The 22,357-nt window shown below is 50.7% G+C and overlaps 1 protein-coding gene across 1 annotated transcript in view; it reads right to left on the bottom strand.

The window, feature by feature from the left end:
* The window catches only part of Gtf2ird1 (GTF2I repeat domain containing 1), an 82,575-nt gene that overhangs the window by 40,672 nt on the left and 19,546 nt on the right, over positions 1-22,357 (bottom strand). Inside the window, exons 2-8 of the mRNA XM_051161350.1 lie at positions 13,544-13,672; positions 10,546-10,687; positions 8,345-8,500; positions 6,464-6,647; positions 5,138-5,451; positions 3,871-3,960; positions 1,700-1,783 (exon numbers count right to left, since the gene is read on the bottom strand). Coding sequence (XP_051017307.1) covers positions 1,700-1,783; positions 3,871-3,960; positions 5,138-5,451; positions 6,464-6,647; positions 8,345-8,500; positions 10,546-10,687; positions 13,544-13,672 — 1,099 coding nt within the window. The remainder of the gene's footprint in view (positions 1-1,699; positions 1,784-3,870; positions 3,961-5,137; positions 5,452-6,463; positions 6,648-8,344; positions 8,501-10,545; positions 10,688-13,543; positions 13,673-22,357) is intronic.

Below are 22,357 nucleotides of genomic sequence, written 5' to 3'. Positions count from 1 at the left end.
CAAGGCTAACACAGAGAAACCCCTGTCTCGAAAAACAACATTGCAGATAGGGAGACAGATGGAGACCCGAGGCTCATTAGCTCACCTATATTAGCCTACTCATTGGGTTCCAGGCCTGGAAGAGGCCTTGCTTCAAAAAAAAGAGACCAGGGCACAGGAATGGGGACTTCCAACAATATGGCTATATTGGCTACTTTTGTCAACTGGCCACTAGTGGGAGACATTGGGAAAAGGAGACCCCAGTTAAGAATGTCCTCGTTAGACTGGCCTGTGGGCAAGCCTGTGGTGCATTTTCTTGACGGTTGTGGGAGGGCCCACCTCATGACGGGCAGCGGCACACCTGGTTTAGTAGTTCTGGGTGCTTGCTATAAGATAGCAGGCTGAGTCAGGGGCAGTAGCCCACGCCTGTAGTCCTAGCACTCAGGGAGGCAGCGGCAGACGGATCTCTGTGAGTTTGAGGCCAGCCTGGTCTACAAAGAGTCCAGGGCAGCCAAGGCTACATAGAGAAAAACCTTGTCACAAAAAAACCAAAATGCAGGGCTGGAGAGATGGCTCAGAGGTGTCTTCTTGTGGTGGGCAGGAGCACATGTGGGCAGAATACTGTATACATAAAAGAAAGAAAGAAAAGAAAAAAGAAAACCCAAAAAGCCACGAGAGCAAGCCAATAAGCAATGTTCCTCCAGGGCTTCTGCTCCTGCCTCCAGGTGCCTGCCTAGAGTTCCTGCCTTATTTTCCTTCCTGGCTGGAACTCTAGCATGAAAGCTGAAGGCTAACATTAACCCTTTCCTCCCCCAAGTTGATTCTGGTCATGGTGTTTTTATCAGAGCCATAAGAACATAAGACAGTGGTTCAGGAGCTATAATCACCAAGACTGACAGTCCAAGTTTGATAGCTGAAACCCACAGAGTACAAGGAGAGAACTGACTCCTAAAAGCTACATTCTGACCTCTTCCTACACTTGCACTGTGGCATGTACACACATGTGCACGATCACTCACACATACACTCACACACACATTTAGTAACATGTTCTTGGTGTTTTTTGTTTTTTTGTTTGTTTGTTTGTTTTATTTTTATTTTTATTTTTTTAAGATAGGGCCTCCTTACTTTGTACGTCTCCAGCTGGGCCAGAACTTTTACTTCAACCCTGGATTCTATCTCCAGCATCGCATACAACTGGATGTGGTGGTGGTTCACACACCCCTGTAATCCCAGCATTCACGAAGTAGAGGTGTGTGGGAGATCAGAAGTTCAAGGTCACCCCCTCATCTACACAGCAATTTCAACGCTGGCCTGGGCTACATGAGGCTGTCTCGGCAACAACACACACCTGCACGGGTACGTACGGCTCCACACACATATGCTGCACACACAACAAAAATAGCAGAGAACAACACAGGGCAGTGGGAGCAGGGCAGGCAAACTGAGAGCAACATGTACATCTGCCCATCTTCCCCTAGGTGACTCAAGGTCTGGGGAATCATGCCATCATCCCACCCCCACAAAAAAAAAAAAAAAACTGCAAGGGAAATATTGACACAACCACCCTCTCTCCCCAGATAGGGGAGAGCCCACGCCGGATGCCATCCGCACTGTCGCTGCGCGGGCGCCAACATATGTCTCCTGCTGTTGTGTTGGGGAACACAAGCGACTGCCACACATAACGAGATGCTCACCCGGCGGGCCGCCGCCCACTCACCGTATCTACTGTTAAACAGGATCTGCACGCACTCTCGCAGTGTGTTGATGTCCTCCATCTCCTTGATGAAGGCGTCCCACTTCTCTATCAAAAGACAGAAGGCCCAGTGAGGGCTCAGCCCCCCCAAAATCTGGGGGGCTGGGGGAGGGTGGGAGGAGGGGGAGTTGGGGAGGCTGAGGGGGGGCTGCTTCCCGCCAGGGTCCCAAAACTCCTGCCACTCTCCCTCCATGAGTCTAGGATGCCACTCAAAAGTCCCCAGCATGCCCACCCATTGTCACCTCAGCCCCTATGCAATCTGGGGGTGCCCCAGACAGTTGTCTCCTCTGCTCTCTCACTGGCCCCGGGTCCATTTCTGTGTCTCTCTGTAGGTTCTGACCTTTCTCTCCCCTGGACCACCCTACCTCAGGCAGGCAAAAGCCTGTGAGAGCCACACCTGTTGAGAAAGGAGGGTCTTACTATGTAGACCAGGCTAGACTGGAGCTGAAATCCTCCTGCCTCAACCTCCTGAATGCTGGCTGGGATGACAGGTTTGTGTCACTGTGCCTAGTAAACTAGGCGGTGCTAGCGCCGGGGTCCTACATGCTAGATAAGTGGAAATTGTTGAGCCAGCCTCCCACCCCCTCGCTGGGGGACTCTAAACAATACTCGAGTGTGCAATCACATTCCCAGGCACGACATATCTTTCTTTCACATTCTTTTGCCTGTTCTTTAAACATGGGGCCTTACTGTGTAGCCTAGGTTGGCCTCAAAGGAGAACTTCCTGCCTTAGCTCCCAAGTGTTGGGAGCTACCCACACATGCTGCCCTCCCCCCCCACAAACCCCTCTTTGAGATAGGGTCTCACTATGGAGCTCTCTGGCTGGTCTGGTACTATGTAACCAGATTGGAGATCCTCCTGCCTCTGCTTCCTGGGTGCTGGACTAAAAACATATACCTAGCTTTTTTGTTTGCTTGTTTGTTTTTGGAGGCAGGGTTTCTCTGTGTAGCCTTGGCTGACCTGGACTCCATTTGTAGACCAGGCTGGCCTCGAACTCACAGAGACCCGCCTGCCTCTGCCTCCCCGAGTACTGGGATTACAGTCCTGTGACACCGCTCCCGGTGACACTTAGCTTTTTTTGATATTGCTTCTCTCGTGAGGAGGAGTATAACACTTCCTCTGCTGAGCACTGGCTGGAATACATAGAATGGGGCAGAAATGACAGTCATTTCTAAAGTGAAGTCATGAAAAAAAAACAGGCTTTCCAGCCGAGCATGGTGGCACATGCCTATAATCCCAGCACTCAGGAGGCTGAGGCAGGAAGATCCACAAAGTGAGTTCAGGACAGCCAGGGCTATCACACAAAGAAACCCTGTCTCAAAGAAAGAAAAAAAAAAGAAAAGGAAAGGAAAAAAAAAATCAACAATAACAACAACAACCTCTGTCTTGGATCACTAAGTTTGAGTCCAGCAGCCACCATGTTGCGAGCCTGCTCAGCTGACCTGAGATAAACAAGCTCAGGTGGGTTTAGAGTTGAAGTGTTCTGTCCATGGCTGCAAGAGTGACCTTACACATGGCTGTCCAGCTGCAGTCAAGCCTGCAGATTAGACTGCAGCCCAGCTGACACCGTGCCTACAAGCTTGTGAGAGACCCTAGACCAAAAATACCTAGTGACTTCCTCACCTGCTGTGATAATCAGTCTTGCTTGTCAACTTGACAGGACTCAGATTCACCATAGAAACTGTGGGCAGTACCATCCCCTAGGCTGAGATCCCAGATTATACAGAAAGAAGAAAACGAGCTCAGCACCAGCATTCATCTCTTTCTGTTCTCTGGTTGTGTGACCAGCCGCCTCAGGCTCCTATCTCCTGTCCTCCCCACAAGATGGACTGTAACCCCTCAAACTGTGAGCGAAACAAATCCGTTGTCCCTTAAGTTCCTTTTTGTCAGATATTTTATCACAGGGAAGAGAACAGTAACTCCACAGCAATGAGAAAACTAACTAATACATGCACAGAAACTGAAGAGTAACAAACACCTGTTTTAAACTGTAGCTTGGGGCTATATGTGACACCCATGGCTGTCATACCCTGGTTTGGCTCCTTGAGCAAAACTGTTCCTCCTGTCTCTCACCCATGTCTGATGTACCCCGGAAAACCACTCTGTCCAGGTCATCGCCAAGGGGACCGGCCTACCTGACTTGTCATGGACGATGGAAAACAGAATGCGTTTGGATGCATGGACATTCTGGATGAGAGGCCCAGCAGGCCCTGCGGGCTTCTGTCCTGAACAAGGGGAAAAGAAAGGCATACATTTTGGGGGGGGCTCCAGGCCAGATTCCTTACTAAGGCTCTTAGCTGCTCTCTAGGGCAGAACTGGATAGGCAGAGGCAGGCATCATGACAGTGGGATGTCACCTTTTCTTTCTGTTTTAATTAGTTATTAATGTATTTATAAAGATCAGAGGATAACTTTTGGGAGGTGATTCTTTCTACTTTGTGGGTCCCAGGAACTGAAGTAAGGTCATTGGGCTTGGTGACTAATGCCTCTAGCTAGACAAGCACTCCATCAACTCAGCCATATCCCCTGACACCCAAATCTGAAACATCTACTTTAAGGACTATTGATTCCAAGTATTTTAGTAAGGGATACTCAGGCCCATATAAGCACCCTCATTTTACAAATGGGGAAACTGAGGCTCAGTGAGAGTGAGAAGTGCCCTGGCATACACAGCCAGGATAAAGCCCACATCTTCTTCGTTCCCAGCTGTTCCTTCTCTTAGGCCCCTAAATTTTGAATCCAAGTCGGGGTACACAGCGGATGGACACTCATTAATTGTATATGGGCTGATTATTTTAGTCTATTTTTGATTATGTTCATGTCTTGTGGGTGTACGCACACACATGCATGCACACACATGGTGCATGTGTGGCAGTCAGGCGACAACTGGTAGGATTCAACTTTCTCCTTCTGCCATGTGGGGCTGAGAGAGTGAACTCAGGTCATCAAGCAGGCTGGCAAGTGCCTTCATGTGCTGAACAGTCCTGATTTATTTATTTTTTGTTTTCCTTTGTTTTGTTGGCACAGGGTTTCTCTGTGTAGCCTTGGCTGTCCTGGACTCGCTTTGTAGACCAGGCTGGCCTCGAACTCACAGAAATCCTCCTGCCTCTGCTCCTAGGTGCTAGGATTAAAGGCTTGTGCCACCACACCCAGCTCCCTGAATAGTTTATAATCTCTACAGCCTCCTTAGGAGGGAGGTCCTCCCCAGGCATCTCTTGATCCCATCCAAGGTCTGTCTATTCAGAAGGTCAAGCGGAGGCCCAAGTTTAATTGGGTCTCCACATAATGTAATTGGCAAAACCCATCATCACCGCCCATCCCCCAACTGCCACCCCCAACCCAGAAATGCCTCCTCCTTAGAGGCAACCCAGAGATACGTGTAGGTCCCCTACTGCAGCATTACCACAGCAGTCGGAGAAATCCTGGGCACTGGGGACCTGGGGCTCAGGCACAGGCCAGCCCAAGCCCATGTCGCCGGGGGTCATCGGGCAGGTGGGCGCCTCCTGCTTGAATTCCCTGATGGTGTGGTTGGGCATCGAAGTGCTGTACAGGAAGTTGGCCATAGAGGACGGGGTGGAGGTGGGGGGCAGGTCCTGGGGGATGATGACCTTGGAGACCTGGCCATGCAGACCGCAGTCTCGGGACCCCTTGGGTAGCAGAGAGATACCGTTCATCTCCACCAGCGGCTTTGAGTCCCGCCCACCGTCATCGGGAGGCCTGGGTGGAAGAGAGGAGACCAGGAGTGCTTTGAATACCTCCTCTTGCCTGTCAACCATTCCACTCACAGCCCATCTAACTGTAGAGACTAGAACAGACCTGGGCCTACTGAAGGTATTCTGATGGGATGGGAGCCAGGCCCCACTTTATAGGTAGGGTGCAAGCCTGGCAGCGAGAGCATAACGTACCCGGGCAACCACTGGCACATCCAGGCCTGCATCAAGCCTGCCTCAGTCATCCAGGCCACCAATCCCATTCTCCGCCTCAGTCATCCAGGCCACCAATCCCATCCTCCACCTGGCTCCTGCCCGCGCCACCTGACCCTCCCCACACCTGTTCGTGCATTTCTGGGGAAGACTAGGCAGCTATATGCAACATGAAGTTCTCACTATGCTGGGCCCATGGTATCCACCTCGGCTCAGCCTTGACCTCACCTCCCAGTCTCTTATGAATCTCATTCATAGCCCAGGCTCACACTCAGGCTCCATAACTCGTGGCTTTTAAAATTAATTCGTTTTTTTTCTTTTCTTTCTTTCTTCCTTTTTTTTTTTTTTTTTTTGAGACAGTGTTTCTCCATGTAGCCTTGGCTGTCCTATACTCACTTTGGAGACCAGGCTGGCCTCAAACTCATAGCAATCCACCTGCCTCTGCCTCCCAGGGCTGGGATTAAAGGTGTGCGCCACTATGGCCCCCCCACCCCCCAGGAAAGGGAGTCTTAAAGAGGGATTTAGATTAGGTTAACCCATGGGCATGTTTATGGGGGGCAGGGGGGAAACCCAGCCCACCGTGGGCAGCACAATTCCCTAGGCAGGAGATTCCGAATTGTCTAACAATAGAGAAAGCAAGCTGAGGACTGGCGTGCATGCCTGAGTTCATGGCTTTTGGCTCTTGACTGTGGCCTTAACTTCAAATCCCTGTTGACGTGAATAGGCCCTTTTCCCCTTAATGGGCCTTTGTCAGGGTATTTTTAACACAGCAAAAGGAAATACAGCTAGAAAAGGGCTTTACTCACCTCCTGAGCTTAAATCGTATTCTGTGGCTGTGCTCCAAGATGGCCATGAGTGCCTTGGGGTCATACTCTGCTGGCCTCCGGAAGGCCAGGCCCTCAGGCAAGCCCTGCACCGCCAGTAGCCCCGGCTCCCTGAGCAGCCTCTCATAGGGCAAAGGTACAACACTGGCCCTGCCCATAGCCTCACCTGTCGGAGAGTAAACAGTGAGGTTCAGTATTGGCTGGGGTTTGGCTAGGCACATCGGGAGCCAGGCAATGTGAGGTGACTCCCCCCCTTGGGGAGGGGCTCCAGGTCCCCCCCCATTGCTGCACACACACACACACACGATATAGAATGAAAAGACACCAGCCTGTAGATGGAACCCCACTGTGTGCATCTGAGGGCTGGTGGGAGGAAACAGGAGGGCCCATAAGCCAGGCTGGGGATGGTGGACTGAATTTTAACCTCAGGCTTATGTAAGTGGGGGTGGGGAGGTGATGGCTGGATAGGCACACTGGTACCTGGGAAAGGGCTAGGGTGGGGAAAGCCATGTCTTAAGGGTCGTGTTTTGCTGAGAGGCCCACAGCGCAGAAGCAGAGGCCTCCTCTACTGGGTGAGATGGGGAAGAGCCAGGCTGTGTGGGACCGGGCAAAAGTGAGCAGGGCTAGGCTCGGGGCTGGGTGGGGTAAGGGCAGGGCTGACAAGGGTAGGGCATTGCTGGGTAGGCTTTAAGCTAGGTTTAAGTAGGGCTGAGTGCAGCAGGGCATGGCTGAGGCAGAGCAGAAAGAGGCAGATAGGACTACACAGGGCTAAAGTGGGTAGGGCAAGGCTCTGCAGGGCTGGGTTGAGCAGGGTTGGGTTGAGATGGGCAAAGCAAATGGGGATGGGTTAGAAAATGGCTGGGTGGGGCTGGGCTGCAGTGGGCGGGGCACAGCTGAGCAGGGGCAGGTGGGTGGGGCTAAGCAGTATGGAGTTGGGTTGGGCTTGGCTGAGTGTGGCTGGGTAAGGCACAGCTGCACACCGCAGGGCAGGGGTGGGTGGGGCTATGGATGGAGATGGAGAGGGCAGTGCTGACGTAGTTGGTGCTGGGCAGGGCTAGGCTGAGACAGGCAAGGCTGCAAGGTTGAGCAGGGTAGGGCCATGGCCAGACAGCAGCAGGCTGAGTTGGGTGTGGTTGGGTGTGACAGGGCAGGTCTAAGGCAGGTGAGGCCAAGTTGGATTTGGCAGACAGGGGAAAGCCTGGGCTGAAGTGGATGAATAAAGCCGAGCAGGGCTGGGTAAGGCAGAGCTGAGGTGGACAGAGCTAAATCAGTTAGGGCTCGACTGAGACCGGCAGAGCAGGTGGGGCTAGGATTGAAGTATGGCTGAACGAGGCTGGGTCAAGGTGGGTGTGGTTACACTAGGGGTTGGGGGGGGGGGCGCATGGGATGATCTCACAGGGCAAGGCTGGACTGCCCTGGATATGCTGGGACTGGGCTAGGAGGAGGAGCTGGGTCAGATACCAGTGGGCAGAGCAAGCAAGGCAGGATGGAGTGGAGTTGGCTTGAGCTGGGTAGAATTGGGGAGGGGGGCAGGGATATTAAACAGGGCGGGGTGGGTGGAGCTAAAAAAAAAGGTGGAGCGAGTGAGGTTGGAGCTAAATGTAACTGAGGTAGGTAGAGCCAAACAGGGCGGGGGGGGGGGGGGGGGTTGAGCTGAGGTGGGTGGGGCTAAAGAGATGTGTGTGTTTGGGCTGGTGTGGGTGGGGCTAAACAGGGTAGAGTATGGTTTGGCTAGGCTGATGGGCAGGGTTGGGATAAGGCGGGTGGGGCAGAGCTGGACCAGGTTAAAACAGACAAGGCCGGTGTGGGTAGGCGGATCTCCCACCCACCCCTTTCCAGGAATGGAATGAGGAAGGATCTTACTATAAAGAACATCAAACACTTCCTCTACCATCTTCTGCAGCAGGTACACATCCGAGCACTGCTCCAGCGAGGACCGTGGGATGCTCCGGCCACCACCTTCGCAGCGCTGCACTTTTTTAGGGTGTCCTGCTTCTGGATCCTTCCATAGGGGTCCCCCTGTGGGACAAGAGCACAGGGGCCAGAGGTTAGCTTCAAGCCCCAGAACCAGAGTCACAGTGAATGAGTGAGGGCCCTGCTGAGGGCCAGCAAAGGCTGCAGGTCTCAGTCTGGCCACATTCGAACTCAGGGTTGCCCTTTTCCTCTTGGACCCTCAGTCTAGTGCAACAGATCTGGCTCAGAACTGGAACAGACGCTCCACACGCCCTGCTCCATATACATACTGACCCACTCTCTTTCAACCCACCTAAGCCCGAAGTTTTCCGCTCGGGTCAACACAGAAAACAACAGGACTATAGTGGCGGTTAGTTTTAAATGTCAATTTGCCACAATCTGAGAAGGAAGGCTCCAATGAAGTATCTAGATGGGTGGTTCTCAACCTGTGGGTCTCGACCCCCTCCCTCCCCTTGCGGGTTGAACAATCCATTCACAGGGGTCGCCCAAGACCATATGAAAACACAAATTTCCGTTACCATTCGTAACTGTAGCAAAATTACAGTTGTGAAGGAGAAGCAAAAGTAATTCTATGGTTGGGGGGGGGCACAACACATGAGGAACTGTATCAAAGGGTCGCAGCACTAGGAAGGTTGAGAACCACTGGTCTAGATCAATTGGTCTATGGGCATATAAGTGGGGAATCACCTTAAGTGGGTTTTGGCTTTTTGTTTTGCTTTTTTTTTTTTTTTTGGTTTTCTGAGACAGGGTTTCTTTGGGTAGCAGAGTCCTGGCTGTCCTGGCCTTGAACTCTCAGAGATCCGCCTACCTCTGCCTCCCTAGTACTACTAGGATTAAAGGTGTGCACCGCCATGTGGGCCATCTTCACTGTTAACTGACTCGGCCCACCATGGGCAGCACCATTCTCTAGGCTGTGCGGTTCTGAGCTGTGACACAGGAGAACACTAGAAGGGAAGAATCGGGCTCAAAGTGCTCTTGACTGTGGCTGTGATGTGACTAGGTGCTTGAGACTCTGCCTTGACTGCTCTGAAATCATAAGACCGAACCCTGCAATCCTCAGCCAGTTGTTGCTGTTTTAAAAACAGAGTCTCCCTCTGTAGACCAGGCTGTAATTGAATTCAGAGATCCGCCTGCCTCTGCTTCCCAAGTACTGGGATTAAAGGCGTGCTTGAAGCTACACCAGAAGAGGATAAACGGAGGATGAGCAGGGCCTCGTGGCCCCTTCCGGCTAGGAGCTGGCTCTCCTTGGAAGCCTTCCAAGCTTGAAATAAACTATCCAGATTCTGAGTGCTATAAATAGCGACTCTTTCTGGCTGTTGGGGGAAAAAAATAGGCACAATGTCTCCGGGAGGCTGGGAGGGGCTACAGGACCCTTCCACACCCATTACCTTTGAGATAGTACAGGAGCAGCTATATGCCCCAGATACACACACACATACACACACACACACACACACACACACACACACACACACAGTACTGGGTTAGTTTGGATGGGGCTAATCCTAGGGATAAGGCCCAGGAAACCATGAAAACTACTAACAAAACCAACAATAGCTGATGCCTGAATGTCCTGGGTGTCCATAGACACCCATGACTCCCCCCACCCCCCGAATCCCCCGGGAAACTAGTGTATCTCTACTTTGAAGGAGCAAAGGTCTGAGAGCTGGAGTCCTGCCCTTAAACTATTCATACTGCTGTGGTTTGAATAAAAATGACCCCCGTGAGCCGGGCAGTGGTGGCCCACGCCTTTAATCCCAGCACTTGGGAGGCAGAGGCAGGTGGATCACTGTGAGTTCGAGGTCAGCCTGGTCTACAAAGCGAGTCCAGGACAGCCAAGGCTACACAGAGAGACCCTGTCTCAAAGAAACAAAACAAAAAGAATGACCCTCCATGGACCCCTAAATTAGAATGCTGGGTTATTAGGGAGTGACAAATTCTTTGAAAGGATTAGGAGGTGTGGCCTTGTTCCTGCACCAGGCTCTTTGGGCTGGACAAAGCCTGGGGGGACCCAGGGATGGTCCAGGATCCTTGTCCGTTAGAAAGGGGTGGGGGGCGGGCCCTGGGCATGGAGAACGTAGGGTACTCACGGCAGAACCTGAGGAAGTCTGACTGCAGCTCCTTCCGCGCGTTCAGGAACACCCTTCCCTTTTCAGTGCCCATCACGAAGACGCTCTCATTGTGCACCGCCACGCAGGCCACCTCCGTGTTCAGCTTGGAAAGCGCAGAGCACTGTGGGAGAGGGGCAAGTGTATGAGTTAAGTCAAGACCAGCCTCGAACCCAGCATGGCAATTCTTGCCTGGAACCCACCATTTGGGAGGCTGAGAGAGGAGGCTGAAGTACTTCAGGCCAGCCCGAGCTACAGACAGGGCTATTGATGAGAGGTAAGCCCCCTAGCTCAGTCCGGTCACTTTGAGCTGGGACACAGGATAGCGGCAGCCCTCTTTAAACTGTAAAAAACGGGGACCATGCAGCCTGTTTTTGGACAGTGTGACAGTAGACCGTCAGTATCCTAGTTAAAGGAAAACAATCTCTATTTGCAGGGCCATCAAGATGGCCGGGTGGGTAATTTGGCTTGTCTTTCAAGCACAAGACCTGAGTTTGATTCCCATAGGATCATGGGAAAAGGGCTGGGAATGAAGTTGTGCGGGGATGGCTGTGGGGAAATCATTTGTGGCAGAAGCCTAAGGACCAATGTTAGGATCCCCAGCGCCTACATAAATGCTGGGGGGCTGTGGCAGTCCTCCTATATTTCATCAATTGAGAGGTGTAAGCAGGGGATTCTGGGATCAAGCTGGCTAGCTAGACTAGTCCAATTGGCAGGGTCTGGATTCAAGCTCAGTGTCTGCCTCAGTATGTAAGAGAGCGACGGAGGAAGATTCTGGACATGAACAACACACAGGATAAGCAAGCAGTCATGCGTATGCGTGAGCGCATGATCAAGCCAGATAATGGCGGGCATACAGTTGCAATTCCAGCACTAGGGACGCCGAAACAGGAGGCTCTTTGGGGCCACCCTGGCCATCCAATCTAGTCCACTCGATGAGTTCAGGCCAGTGTGAGATCCTGTCACAAACTAAAACCAGGTGATCTACAGCCACCCTACCCTTAATGGGCCTGGCCTCATCTAATCTCATTGGCTAAGCAGGGCTGGGCCTGGTTAGAACGGGGACAGGAGACAGAATCTAAGTATTAGATGCCTTAGTTGGGAATGTAATTGCAGCACTCAGGGAGGCTGAGGTAGGAGGCTTGCCATAGAGTTTGAGGCAAGCCTGGGCTACACGGTAAGTTCCAGGTCAGCCTGAACTACAGAGTGAGATCCTGTCCCCAACAAACAAGTGAAAAACACGAGATAAAATAAACACAAGGTAAATGACACCTGAAGATTAATGAAACCCAAGGTGGAGTTGTGGCCTCTACGTGCATGCGTACAACACACGTATCCACACATGCAAGGTGCATACACAGAATATCTGCACACGCGCGCGCACACACACACACACACACACACACACAGAATTCTAGGTGGCTACACCAAACTGGCTTGCTTTTGTGGTCCCCAAGTTATAACCAAGACTGTAGTATGTAAATCCTCAAGAGCAAAGCCCTATCTGTAAACCCTGTGGTACACAGTTGGCACTTAATAAGTGCTAGGTTTGGGCTGAAGAGATAGCTCAGTGGTTAGGAATACAGGAGTCCTCTGCTCCTCCAGAGTACCAAGGTTCAATTCCCAGCACCCATATGACAGGTCGAAACCGTCTGTAACTACAGCTCCAGGGGATTCAACAGCCCCACACAGACCTGCATGCAGGCGAAACACTAGTGCACGTAAAAATGAGTTCTAGGACAGCCAGGGCTACACAGAGAAACCCTGTCTCAGAAAAACCGAAATAATAAAATGAAATAGATAAGTGCTGGTCTTTCTGCCAACTAGCATTTGAAGAAGTTCTGTGCTTGTGTGACCCTAGGGACAATTCCTCAACTTCTCGGGGCCACAATCCCACCTCTTGTGGCAGCCTTAGCCAAACAGGAGTGCCTGGGGAGAACCACCAAGAGTTTCAGGACTCAAAACAATAAACTGCAGAGAGCCACAGGTTGTCCATCAGGACATGTCAGTCTCTCTCTCTCTCTCACACACACACACACACACACACACACACACACACACACACACTGGTGGCAGGCTGGTGAGGTTCAGGATACATGTGGTTCAGAATTCTCTAAAGAGGAGGCTCTCTAATGCCTAGGAGACCAGTGACTCTGTACTTGATAATGCTGTGTGACCTCAAAGCAAGAGGTTGAGGTCTCTGAATTTCCACTTCATCACCCTAATATGTTAACGGATGCCAGGCAGATTTGCTTTTACTTTTTGTTTGCTTCTATGTATGTGCTGCTGGGATTTGAACTCAGAACCTACCCCCATGTTAAACACTTGCTTTATCAGTGAGCTCAAGCTTGTCCTTTAGGATTTTACTCTGCAGCTCATGTAACCTCCTGACTGTGTAACTCCAGGCACATGTATGTATGTACGTACGTACGTACGTACATATGTATATATCTTGGTGTTTATACACATGTGTGCATGTGTGTGGAGGCCAGAGGACAATCTTAGGTGTTGTTCCTCAGTTTAAGTTTAAGGCAGGGTCACTACCTGGCTCAGAGCTGGCCAGGTAGGCCTGAGATTACAAACTGGGCTGTGGTGGCACATGCCTTTAATCTCTATACCTGGGAGGCAGAGACAGGTGGATCCCTGAGTTCGAGGCCAGCCTGGTCTACAGAGCAAATTCCAGGACAAACAGGGCTACACAGAGAAGGGCTATTTAAAAAGAAAGAAGGAAAGAAAGAAAGAAAGAAAACAAACAAAAAAGAAAAAACCACTAGGATTACAAATAAATGACCCTAGGCTCTTTTTAAATCTGGATTCTGGATTCTGGGGCATCAAACTCAGGTCCTCGTAGTTACAAGACAAGCACTTTAACACTTGAGCTATCTCTCCAGTTCCCAGGAATAAGAGATTTGGATGGATATAACCTCTCAGGTCTCCCACCTGGATCTCAGGCCCTCTTCCCACCTGGCCAGACACTCACCATGGAGTCTAAGGCGGACACCAGGCTGTTGATGAGCTCGTCCTTGTGGGCGAAGGTAGAGTTCCAGCGCTCAGAGCCGCAGCCGTTGGTGGGGATGTCACAGTGCTTCCCCAGCAAGGCCATGGTCACCTAGAGAAAAGAGTGAGGACACAGTGGGTAATAGACACACAGTACAATCGGGTAAGGCACATCTGGCTCCCAGGGTCACCTGGACTTTACAAGTGGGACAGATTGCCAGGTGGCCTTCCTTCCCATCACTCAAGGGTCTGAAAGGTATGATAGGGATGTGAGCCTTCACAGGCCAGAAGACAGCAGCATACAGAGAGCTAAGTGAATAATATAGAACTATCTCCTTCTATTTGCAACATTCTCAGAGAATTTAAACATTCCTCGTAGAGGCAGTTCCTGAGACTTAAGGACAAAGCAATTTACATAACTCAGGAAGCTCAGGAAACTCGTAAGGCGCAGGAAGCTTATAAGACCCAGTAAAACTCAGAAATTCACAAAGCTCAGGAAGCTCAAAGAGTTGTAAGATTCACAAGGCCTCTCCCAATGTTTAAATGTGCAGAGAGCAATTCTGTGTGAAGGAATGAGGCAGGGATACTGGACTCTCTTTTGTAAAGCTGTCTGCAGTTCATGTGGAGTTCCAAAGTTGCAATTTTTAAAGTGACTTATTTATTTTTATTTTATATGCATTGGTATTCTGTCTGCTCGAATGTGTGTGTGTGACAGTGTCAGATCCCCTGGAACTGGAGTTATAGACCATTGTGAACTTCCATGTGGGTGTGGGGAATTGAACCCAGGTCTTTTGGAAGAACAGTCAGTGCTCTTAACCACTGAGCCAACTCTCCAGCACCCCAAGATGTGCAACTTTTTGTGGGTGGCACCAACCATGCTTTTTGGTGATGTAGGTGCCTTTGAGTCACCCCCATTATGGCATATAACCCCTCACTCATTGTGGCAGTCTGAATGAAAATGGCTCCCACAGGCCCATATGTTGGACCACCATAGCTTTATGCCCAGCTGGAGAACTGTTTGAGAAGGATTAGAGGGTGTGGTCTTGTTGGAGTGGGTGTGGCCTTCCTAACAAGACAGTGTGTCACTTTTGATGCTTCAAAAGTCCATGCCAGGCCCTGTATCTCTCTGCTTTCTCCCCATGGACCAGGATATGAAGTTCTCAGCTTTGATTCCAGTGCCACACCTGTCTGCTTTCTGCCATGAGGACCAGGAACCAATTAATACTCTAAAACTGTAAGCAAGGCCTCAATTAAATGTTTTCCCCAGAGCTGGGTGTGGTGGTGCACACCTTTAATCTCAGCACTTGGGAGACAGAGGTAGGGGGAATCACTGTGAGTTCGAGGCCAGCCTGGTCTACAAAGTGAGTCCAGGACAGCCAGGGCTACACAGAGAAACCCTATCTCAAAAAACAAAGAACAAAAATCCCCCCCCCATATGTTGTCTTGGCCATGGTTTCTCCTCACAGCAATATAAAAACAGTAACTAAGACAACCATAGTTCTGTGAGTAACCACTCACTCATTCATTCAGCAAGTTAGCCTTGGATAGAATTCTTCCTTCAGTCCGCTGTCAACGCCCTCCTGGGGCAGACATATGGTTATATCTCTCCATCAAAAGGCATACAACTGCAACATGGTTGGTTAAACAAAATCCCAAAGGTTTAATTTTACCATTAAAGACTCAGGAACCAGATGCTGGGGTGAAAGCCTGCTAGCACCCAGACTGACCGTCCTACTCAGCCGATGTCCCAGAAGGAAAAAGCCCCTTCTCCTCGCTGTCTTAAAAACCCTTCAAACTGAATGCCCCTCCTTTCTACTTCCTGTGCATCTCTTTATGTATGGTTTTTTTCCCCCTATGTTCACTTCCTGTCAACTGGTTGCCTGCTCCACCTCTTGACCTATGGCTGACTTTATTTAATCCTGTTTACAGAAAGCTCTTGGATTAAAGGTGTGTGCTCGGGCTGAGCCACACCACGACGAGAAATAAGTTTTCCCAGGACGCGATCTCTGGGTTCACAGTGCAACACAATATAGCTGAGGGTTGTGGCCCAAGGAACAGTCACTCAGGTATTCAATCCATCACCAAAGTGAGCCCAACACCGTGACACTAGACTTCCAGACAGGTCCTAACTGCCAGTGTTTTGCACGGATGTAACTCTAGCCACAGCCGTCTCCTGCCCACAGCCATCTCCTGCTCGCACACCCTCCATGGCTCCCTGCTGCCCACACCTTTTGAACGAGGCCTTACTTTGAAGCTTGGGCCGCTTGAACTCGATCCTCCTTTCTTCCGCCTGTCAGGTACTGAGATTACTGGCCTGGGTCCACATCCCTATAACCAGCCCTGTTGCAAAGGCGCCTGACTGCCTCACCCATGGCTTAGCTGGGCATCGCCCTCCTCAGTTCTGTACACACCTCTGGGCTTGGTCACAAGCTCCCCAGATCAAGGCCACTGCCTGAAGCCTGACTCCACTTCCTGGATGTGGGACATGGACTTGGAGCAGGTGCAGACAGCCACAACAGGACACAGGACACTTCCTCAAACGACAGGTTCCCCAGGGAAGGACTTTGTTCCAACTGACTGGGGCTCCTCACAGCTCCTCCTTTAAAGGCCTCTTTGGTTTGCTGAACCAAAGGCAAGGTTGCTGATTGCTGGTGGCTGGCTTGATCCTGTTCTTCCAGAACCGTCTCTAGGAATGGGAGGGGGTCCGACATACTGCATCTGAAAGCACCAGCCCGTCACTAGCCCAAGCAAAAGGATGCAGGAGGCAGGGACAGGACACTCTCTGGGCTTGTTCCCCAAGGGCCCTAAGGCCCCTTGGCTTGGGAGTGTCACCCATGGATAGATCTGTAGACTCCACACCCTGTTTGCCACCTGTCTGCCACCTGTCAGCAAGGATTCTAGAGGCTGACTGGGTGGGGTAGGAAACAGCCAGGTGGCAGGGCCTCCAGGCCCACAGCCTACGATGTTTACAGCCACCACAACTGACTCCCAGACTGTAAACTCTGCAAGGGCCAAGCTGTATCTGTCCACCATGGCTGACCCTCAGGGCCCAACTCACTGACCAGTGTGTGCGATTGATGGGTAGGCCAGGCACCGAACCCAAGACATAGAATCTGGCTGCAGCATGCTGTGAACTCAAGGCAGCAGCAGATGCTATAAGGTACCATGAGGGATAAGAAAGCACCTTAGCAGGAAACATCAGATCATTAAACCAGACTAGAGAATAGCTCTGGACCCAGAACTGGCTCAGATCTGCTCTTGGGCTAAAGGGAGGAAATTGGTTTTAGGGCCAGTAAAGGTGCTTGCTAAAAACCTGAGTTTGATCCCCCCAGACCCACAAGGTAAGAGAGAACTGATTCTTGCAAGTTGTCCTCTAATTTCCACAAGCATGTGGTGGCGCGTGCGCGTACACACACACACACACACACACACACACACACACACACACACACACACACCAAAATAAATAACCAAAAAAAAAAAAAAAAAAAGGTAGAAAAAAACTAAATGATTTTAGCAGGGCCTACTGGCCAACCCTGTTAGCTTCTCAGAGGGCTGGGGGTGCAGAAGCACTTCAAGTTCAAGGACAGCCTGGGCTACAGACTGAGTTCAAGCCATCCTGATAAACTTAGTGAAATTCTGTCTCCAACAACAAAAGATTAAAGAAGAGGAATGAGTATATGACTACTTGCTTAGAATCCCTCAGCAAGGGGTTTGAGGTTTTGGCTCAATGGTAGAGCACCTGCCTAGAATCCCCCAGTAAGGGGCTGAGGGTGTGGCTCAGTGGTAGAGCACCTGCCTAGAATCCCCCAGTGAGGGGCTGGGGTGTGGCTCAGTGGTAGAGCACCTGCCTAGAATCCCCCAGTGAGGGGCTGGGGTGTGGCTCAGTGGTAGAGCACCTGCCTAGAATCCCCCAGTGAGGGGCTGGGGTGTGGCTCAGTGGTAGAGCACCTGCCTAGAATCCCCCAGTGAGGGGCTGAGGGCATGGCTCAGTGGTAGAGCACCTGCCTAGAATCCCCCAGTGAGGGGCTGGTGTGTGGCTCAGTGGTAGAGCACCTGCCTAGAATCCCCAGTGAGGGGCTGAGGACATGGCTCAGTGGTAGAGCACCTGCCTAGAATCCCCCATTGAGGGGCTGGGGGGTGTGGTTCAGTGGTAGAGCCCCTGCCTAGAATTCCCCAGAGAGGGGCTGCAAAGCACACTTCTACATTAGAGCACCTGCCTGGCAAGTTCAAGGCCCCAAATTCCACCCCCAGCACCACAAAAATAAATTCAAGCATTCAAGAGATAGAGGCAGGATGACTGGGAATTCAAAGACATTGTTGGCTACATGGTGAGCTTGAGGACAGCCTGGCTACAGGAGACCCTGTCTCAAAACAAGTAACAACAAAAACAAAAACCAGACAGATGTAATGGTGCACTCGGGAGGCAAGAGGCAGGCAGACCTCTGAGTTTAGGGCTAACCCGGTCTGCATAACAAGTTCCGGGCCAGCCAGAGCTCCATAGTGAGAGTGTCTCAAATCAATCAATCAATCAATCTGTATTATTAAGAGACATCCAGTGGGCAAGGTGTGGTGGCGCACGCCTTTAATCCCAGCACTCGGGAGGCAGAGGCAGGCAGATCTCTGTGAGTTCAAGGCCAGCATTGTCTACAAAGTGAGTCTAGCGCAGCCACGGCTACACACAGAGAAACCCTGTCTCAAAAAACCAAAAAACCAAACCAACCAAACAAAAAAAGACATCCAGGGTACATCATACCACTGAAGGATATGACAGGCAAGAATAGGATGCATTGAATAAAAGGCTGCTTGTAGCTCTGTCCTGGCCATTCTGTGGCCCTAGGTCACCGGGGGTGGGGGAAGACGGGGTGTCTACTAAATAACTGTACTCACTCCTAGCCAAGAAGTGTGCTTGCCTGGGAGCCCAAGCCTTCCTGCACAGCCAAGGCCTACAGCCACAGCAGCCAGCTACTCCTTTGAGCCCTTGGGCCATTCCCAGAAAAACTCTGGGTCGGCAGCTTCCCAGCTCCAAATCAAATCATAGCCAGGCAAGCAGCAGTAGCTGGCACTCCTGACCTCCAGCTCGCCCCAGACTGCCCTCACTCTCTCTGGCCAAGGTCCTTATATACTTAGAAGAACCAGGGACTCTGGGCCAGAGGACTGGGGAGATGGAAGAGAGCTGGGCTGTGGGCTATCCTAACTCCTGGTCCCAGCTAGGTAGGCTTATAGGACCCTGTGTCTCCAGAAAAATCCAATGGAGGCACTTGGGAAGTAGCCCACGCTAGGGAGGTAGGAGCCAAGAGAAGCCCCAGGCCCGGGTACATTAGGAGCACAGAAGTGTAAATGTTATTCATTAGTAAAGCAGGGCCAAATGGAAGGGGGGGAAACCAAGGCTAGCAAGATGGCTCAGTGGGTAAAGACACCTGCCACCACGAATCTCATGTTTGATCCCCAGGAGTTGCATGGTAGGAGACAATCGATTCCTTCAAGTTGTCTTTTGACCTCCACATGCGCACACACGCGCGTGCGCACACACACACACACCCCCCCCCACTAAGTTTAAAAAAAAAAAAAAGATTTTTTTTTTAAATCAATATGTAAGCCAGGTAAAAATAAAAATTGTTTTTATTTTTACTTAGTGTTAAGGGATGGAAAACAGGGAAGATGTCTGATAAGCAGTTAAGTCCCCAAGGGAGGGAGGGGACCAGTAGAAGGGAGGCCCCAGCCCATAATAACTATATTGTGACACCAGAAGGGATGTGAAAGTCCACTGTGGTGGCTTATACCTATAATCCAAGCACCCAGGATTTTGAGGCAGAAGAACTGTGGGTTCCAGGTTACCTCTGGCTACATGGTGAGAATGAATCTCAAGAAATAAAAATGGGACAAGATGGCTGCACTGTTGCTCTATGTGCTTGCCACGGAGGCTGTCAATCCCAGTGGAATCCCCAGGACTCACAACAGTGGAAAGTGAGAACTGATTCCAACACATTTATCCTCTGACCTACACACACACACACACACACACACACACACACACACACCACAGTGACAACACAAACACAAGCGCACACATAATACAAAAAAAAAAGGTATAAGGTATGAGAGCTGGTCTCACCCGCCCTCTGCCTTCTGCCTCGGTTTCTGGGCTTGGGTCAGCTACCTCCTGCCTCTTCCTTCACTCCCTTCCTCGGACACACCCTTGGTGGGCAGCAAGCCTGCAGCTCAGCCTCTCTCTCTTACTATTCCATCCCCACTTTTACTTTTTGATTTTTCTTTTTTTTTCCCAGACAGGGTTTCTCTCTGTGGCCCTGGCTGTCCTGGAACTCGCTCTGTAGACCAGGCTGGCCTCAAACTCACAGAGACCTGACTGCCTCTCTGTCTCCTGAATGTGCCCAGCTATTATGGGTTTTCTTTCTGTGACTTAGTCACAGAACCCAGGATGCCCTCTAAATGGAATGCAGCCTAGAATGGCCTGGAACACCTGATCTTCCTGACCCCACCTCCCAGGAACTAAGCCCGCCTCTCCTATTTTCTCTACAGAACCAACTGTGGTCGGAAAATTACCTTTTTACATGCTTCCTGTCAGATTTCTTGAATGTCTTGGCACATTGAATGTTGGCACAGCCAACAGCTGTGCCACTCCTGTTGACTGAATCCCTGTTCGGCTATTCCTGGGTATTCCACCAACACTTATTAAACTAACAACGATTCAAGTTCAGGTGAGAGTCAGGGCCTCACAGGCTGCAAGCAGAGTGGCGCTGACTGGAGGGCTAGAGAGATGGTTCAGCCGTTAAGAGGGTTTGCTGCTTTAACACAAGACTCCCCAGCACCCATGTTGGAACAGCTTACGATCGCCTGTAACTCTAGCTCCAGGGGGTCCAACACCCTTTTCTGGACTAGAGGCACCTCCTCACATGCGGCACTGACACAAGAAGTTTTCTTTTTAACTAAAAGAAATAAATAAAGCCGGGTGGTGGTGGTGATGACCCATGTCTTTAATCCCAGCAGGCCAGAGGCAGATGGGTCTCTTTGAGTTCCAGGCCAGCCTGGTCTACAGAGCAAGTTCCAGGACAGCCAAGGCCACACAGAAAGACACTGTCCAGATAGATAGATAGATAGATAGATAGATAGATAGACAGACAGACAGACAGACAGATGATAGATAGGTAAATAAGTAAAAAGTTGGAGACCACTATAGAAAATCAACTGGTCAAAATTCAGACATAAACTGATCCTGGGGTGCTCAGCTCTACCAGATACAGGGGCAACACGATTCCTGCACCTAAGGCTCAGGAAACATGATGAACAGAAGACAGAAAGACTCTAAGGGGCAGGACCTTCTGTGGAATCCTGTCTCCTAGAATTGACAGGGAAGCCACGCCCACAGCACCCGAACAGCTTGCTGCTTAAACAAGTCTCAGCCAAGGACACCAATAGACATGCAATCTCAAAAGAGGGAAACCTCACCTACCCCCTCCCTAGCCAAAGAACTCCAGGTAAGTAATGACTGTTGAGAGAGAATTAGTCTTTCCCAAAGACTCACCCCCAAGCTGGTCATCAGATACCAAGTGGTCAGCTCAGAAATCATATACACACAAACAACAATGAACGGACTTAGCAGGTTGTATGCATATATTTACATGCTTACATATGTATGTAACAATAGTAATCACAGAAAAAATGCCCATGAGGCTGGGCGTGATGGTGCACGCCTTTGACGTCAGCAATCGGGGAGGCAGAGGAAGACAGATCTCTACGAGTTCGAGGCCAGCGTGGTCTACAAAGTGAGTTCCAGGACAGCCAGGACACACAGAAACCCTGTTTCGAAAAACAAAGCAAAACAAACCCTAGATTCTGTGTTTATGTATGTAGCAATAACAACCAAAGAAAAAGTGGCCATGAATTTGGGAGGGAGTAAAGGGGGCGCGGGGTGCTGGAGGGAGAGGATAAAAGAGAGGTTGGAGAAAGGAAAAAGAGGACATGATGTTAATACATCTTGATTAAACATACAAAAAAAAAAAAAAATTGCAGCACGGAAGCAGTACAAGCCTGTAACAACAGCACTCAGGAGGCCGAAACAGAACAATCACTAGAGTTCAAAGTCACCCTTGATCCAGGCAGTGGTGGCGCGCACACCTTTAATCCCAGCACTTGGGAGGCAGAGGCAGACAGATCTCTGTGAACGTAAGGCCTGCCTGGTCTACAAAGTGAGTCCAGGACAACTAAGGCTACACAGAGAAACCCTGTCTCGGAAAAAAAAAAAAAAGTCACTCTTGAATGGGTATTAAAATTAAAGAGAAGAAAAACACGGAGATGTGGCTCAGTTGATAGAGAGCTTTCCCAATATGGATGAAGCTGTAGGCTCGAACCCAAGCCTCCATTAAACCGGGCATGATGGAGCACACCTGTAATCCCAGCGTCTGAGAGGTGAAGGCGAAGCTCACAACCACCCTTGGCCACGCACAGCAACCTGCAGGGCTAGGGGAGACCACTCAGTGGGCAGTAACACCGCTCCTTAAGCAGGAGGAGCTGAGTTCAAATTCCCAGCAATGGAGACAGACACTCGATGTCTCACTAGGCTTCTGCACCCAGGCCGGTGCAATGCATGCACGCTCACACCACAAATAAATGCGGCAAAATAAAAATACAAAGTACATCCCTAAACAGGAGAAGAACAGAAGACTCGATGGAATACAGCACAGAGATCAGGGCTGGAGCCACAGAAGGGAGGACACCCAAGGGGCCCAAAGCCAAGACAGTCAATGCCAAGGAAGTACAGGGTTGGCAGATGGCCCCA

This window comes from Acomys russatus, chromosome 19, assembly GCF_903995435.1.
Source record: "Acomys russatus chromosome 19, mAcoRus1.1, whole genome shotgun sequence".
Classification (NCBI taxonomy): domain Eukaryota; kingdom Metazoa; phylum Chordata; class Mammalia; order Rodentia; family Muridae; genus Acomys; species Acomys russatus.
This window is presented reverse-complemented; position numbering and strand designations above follow the sequence as displayed.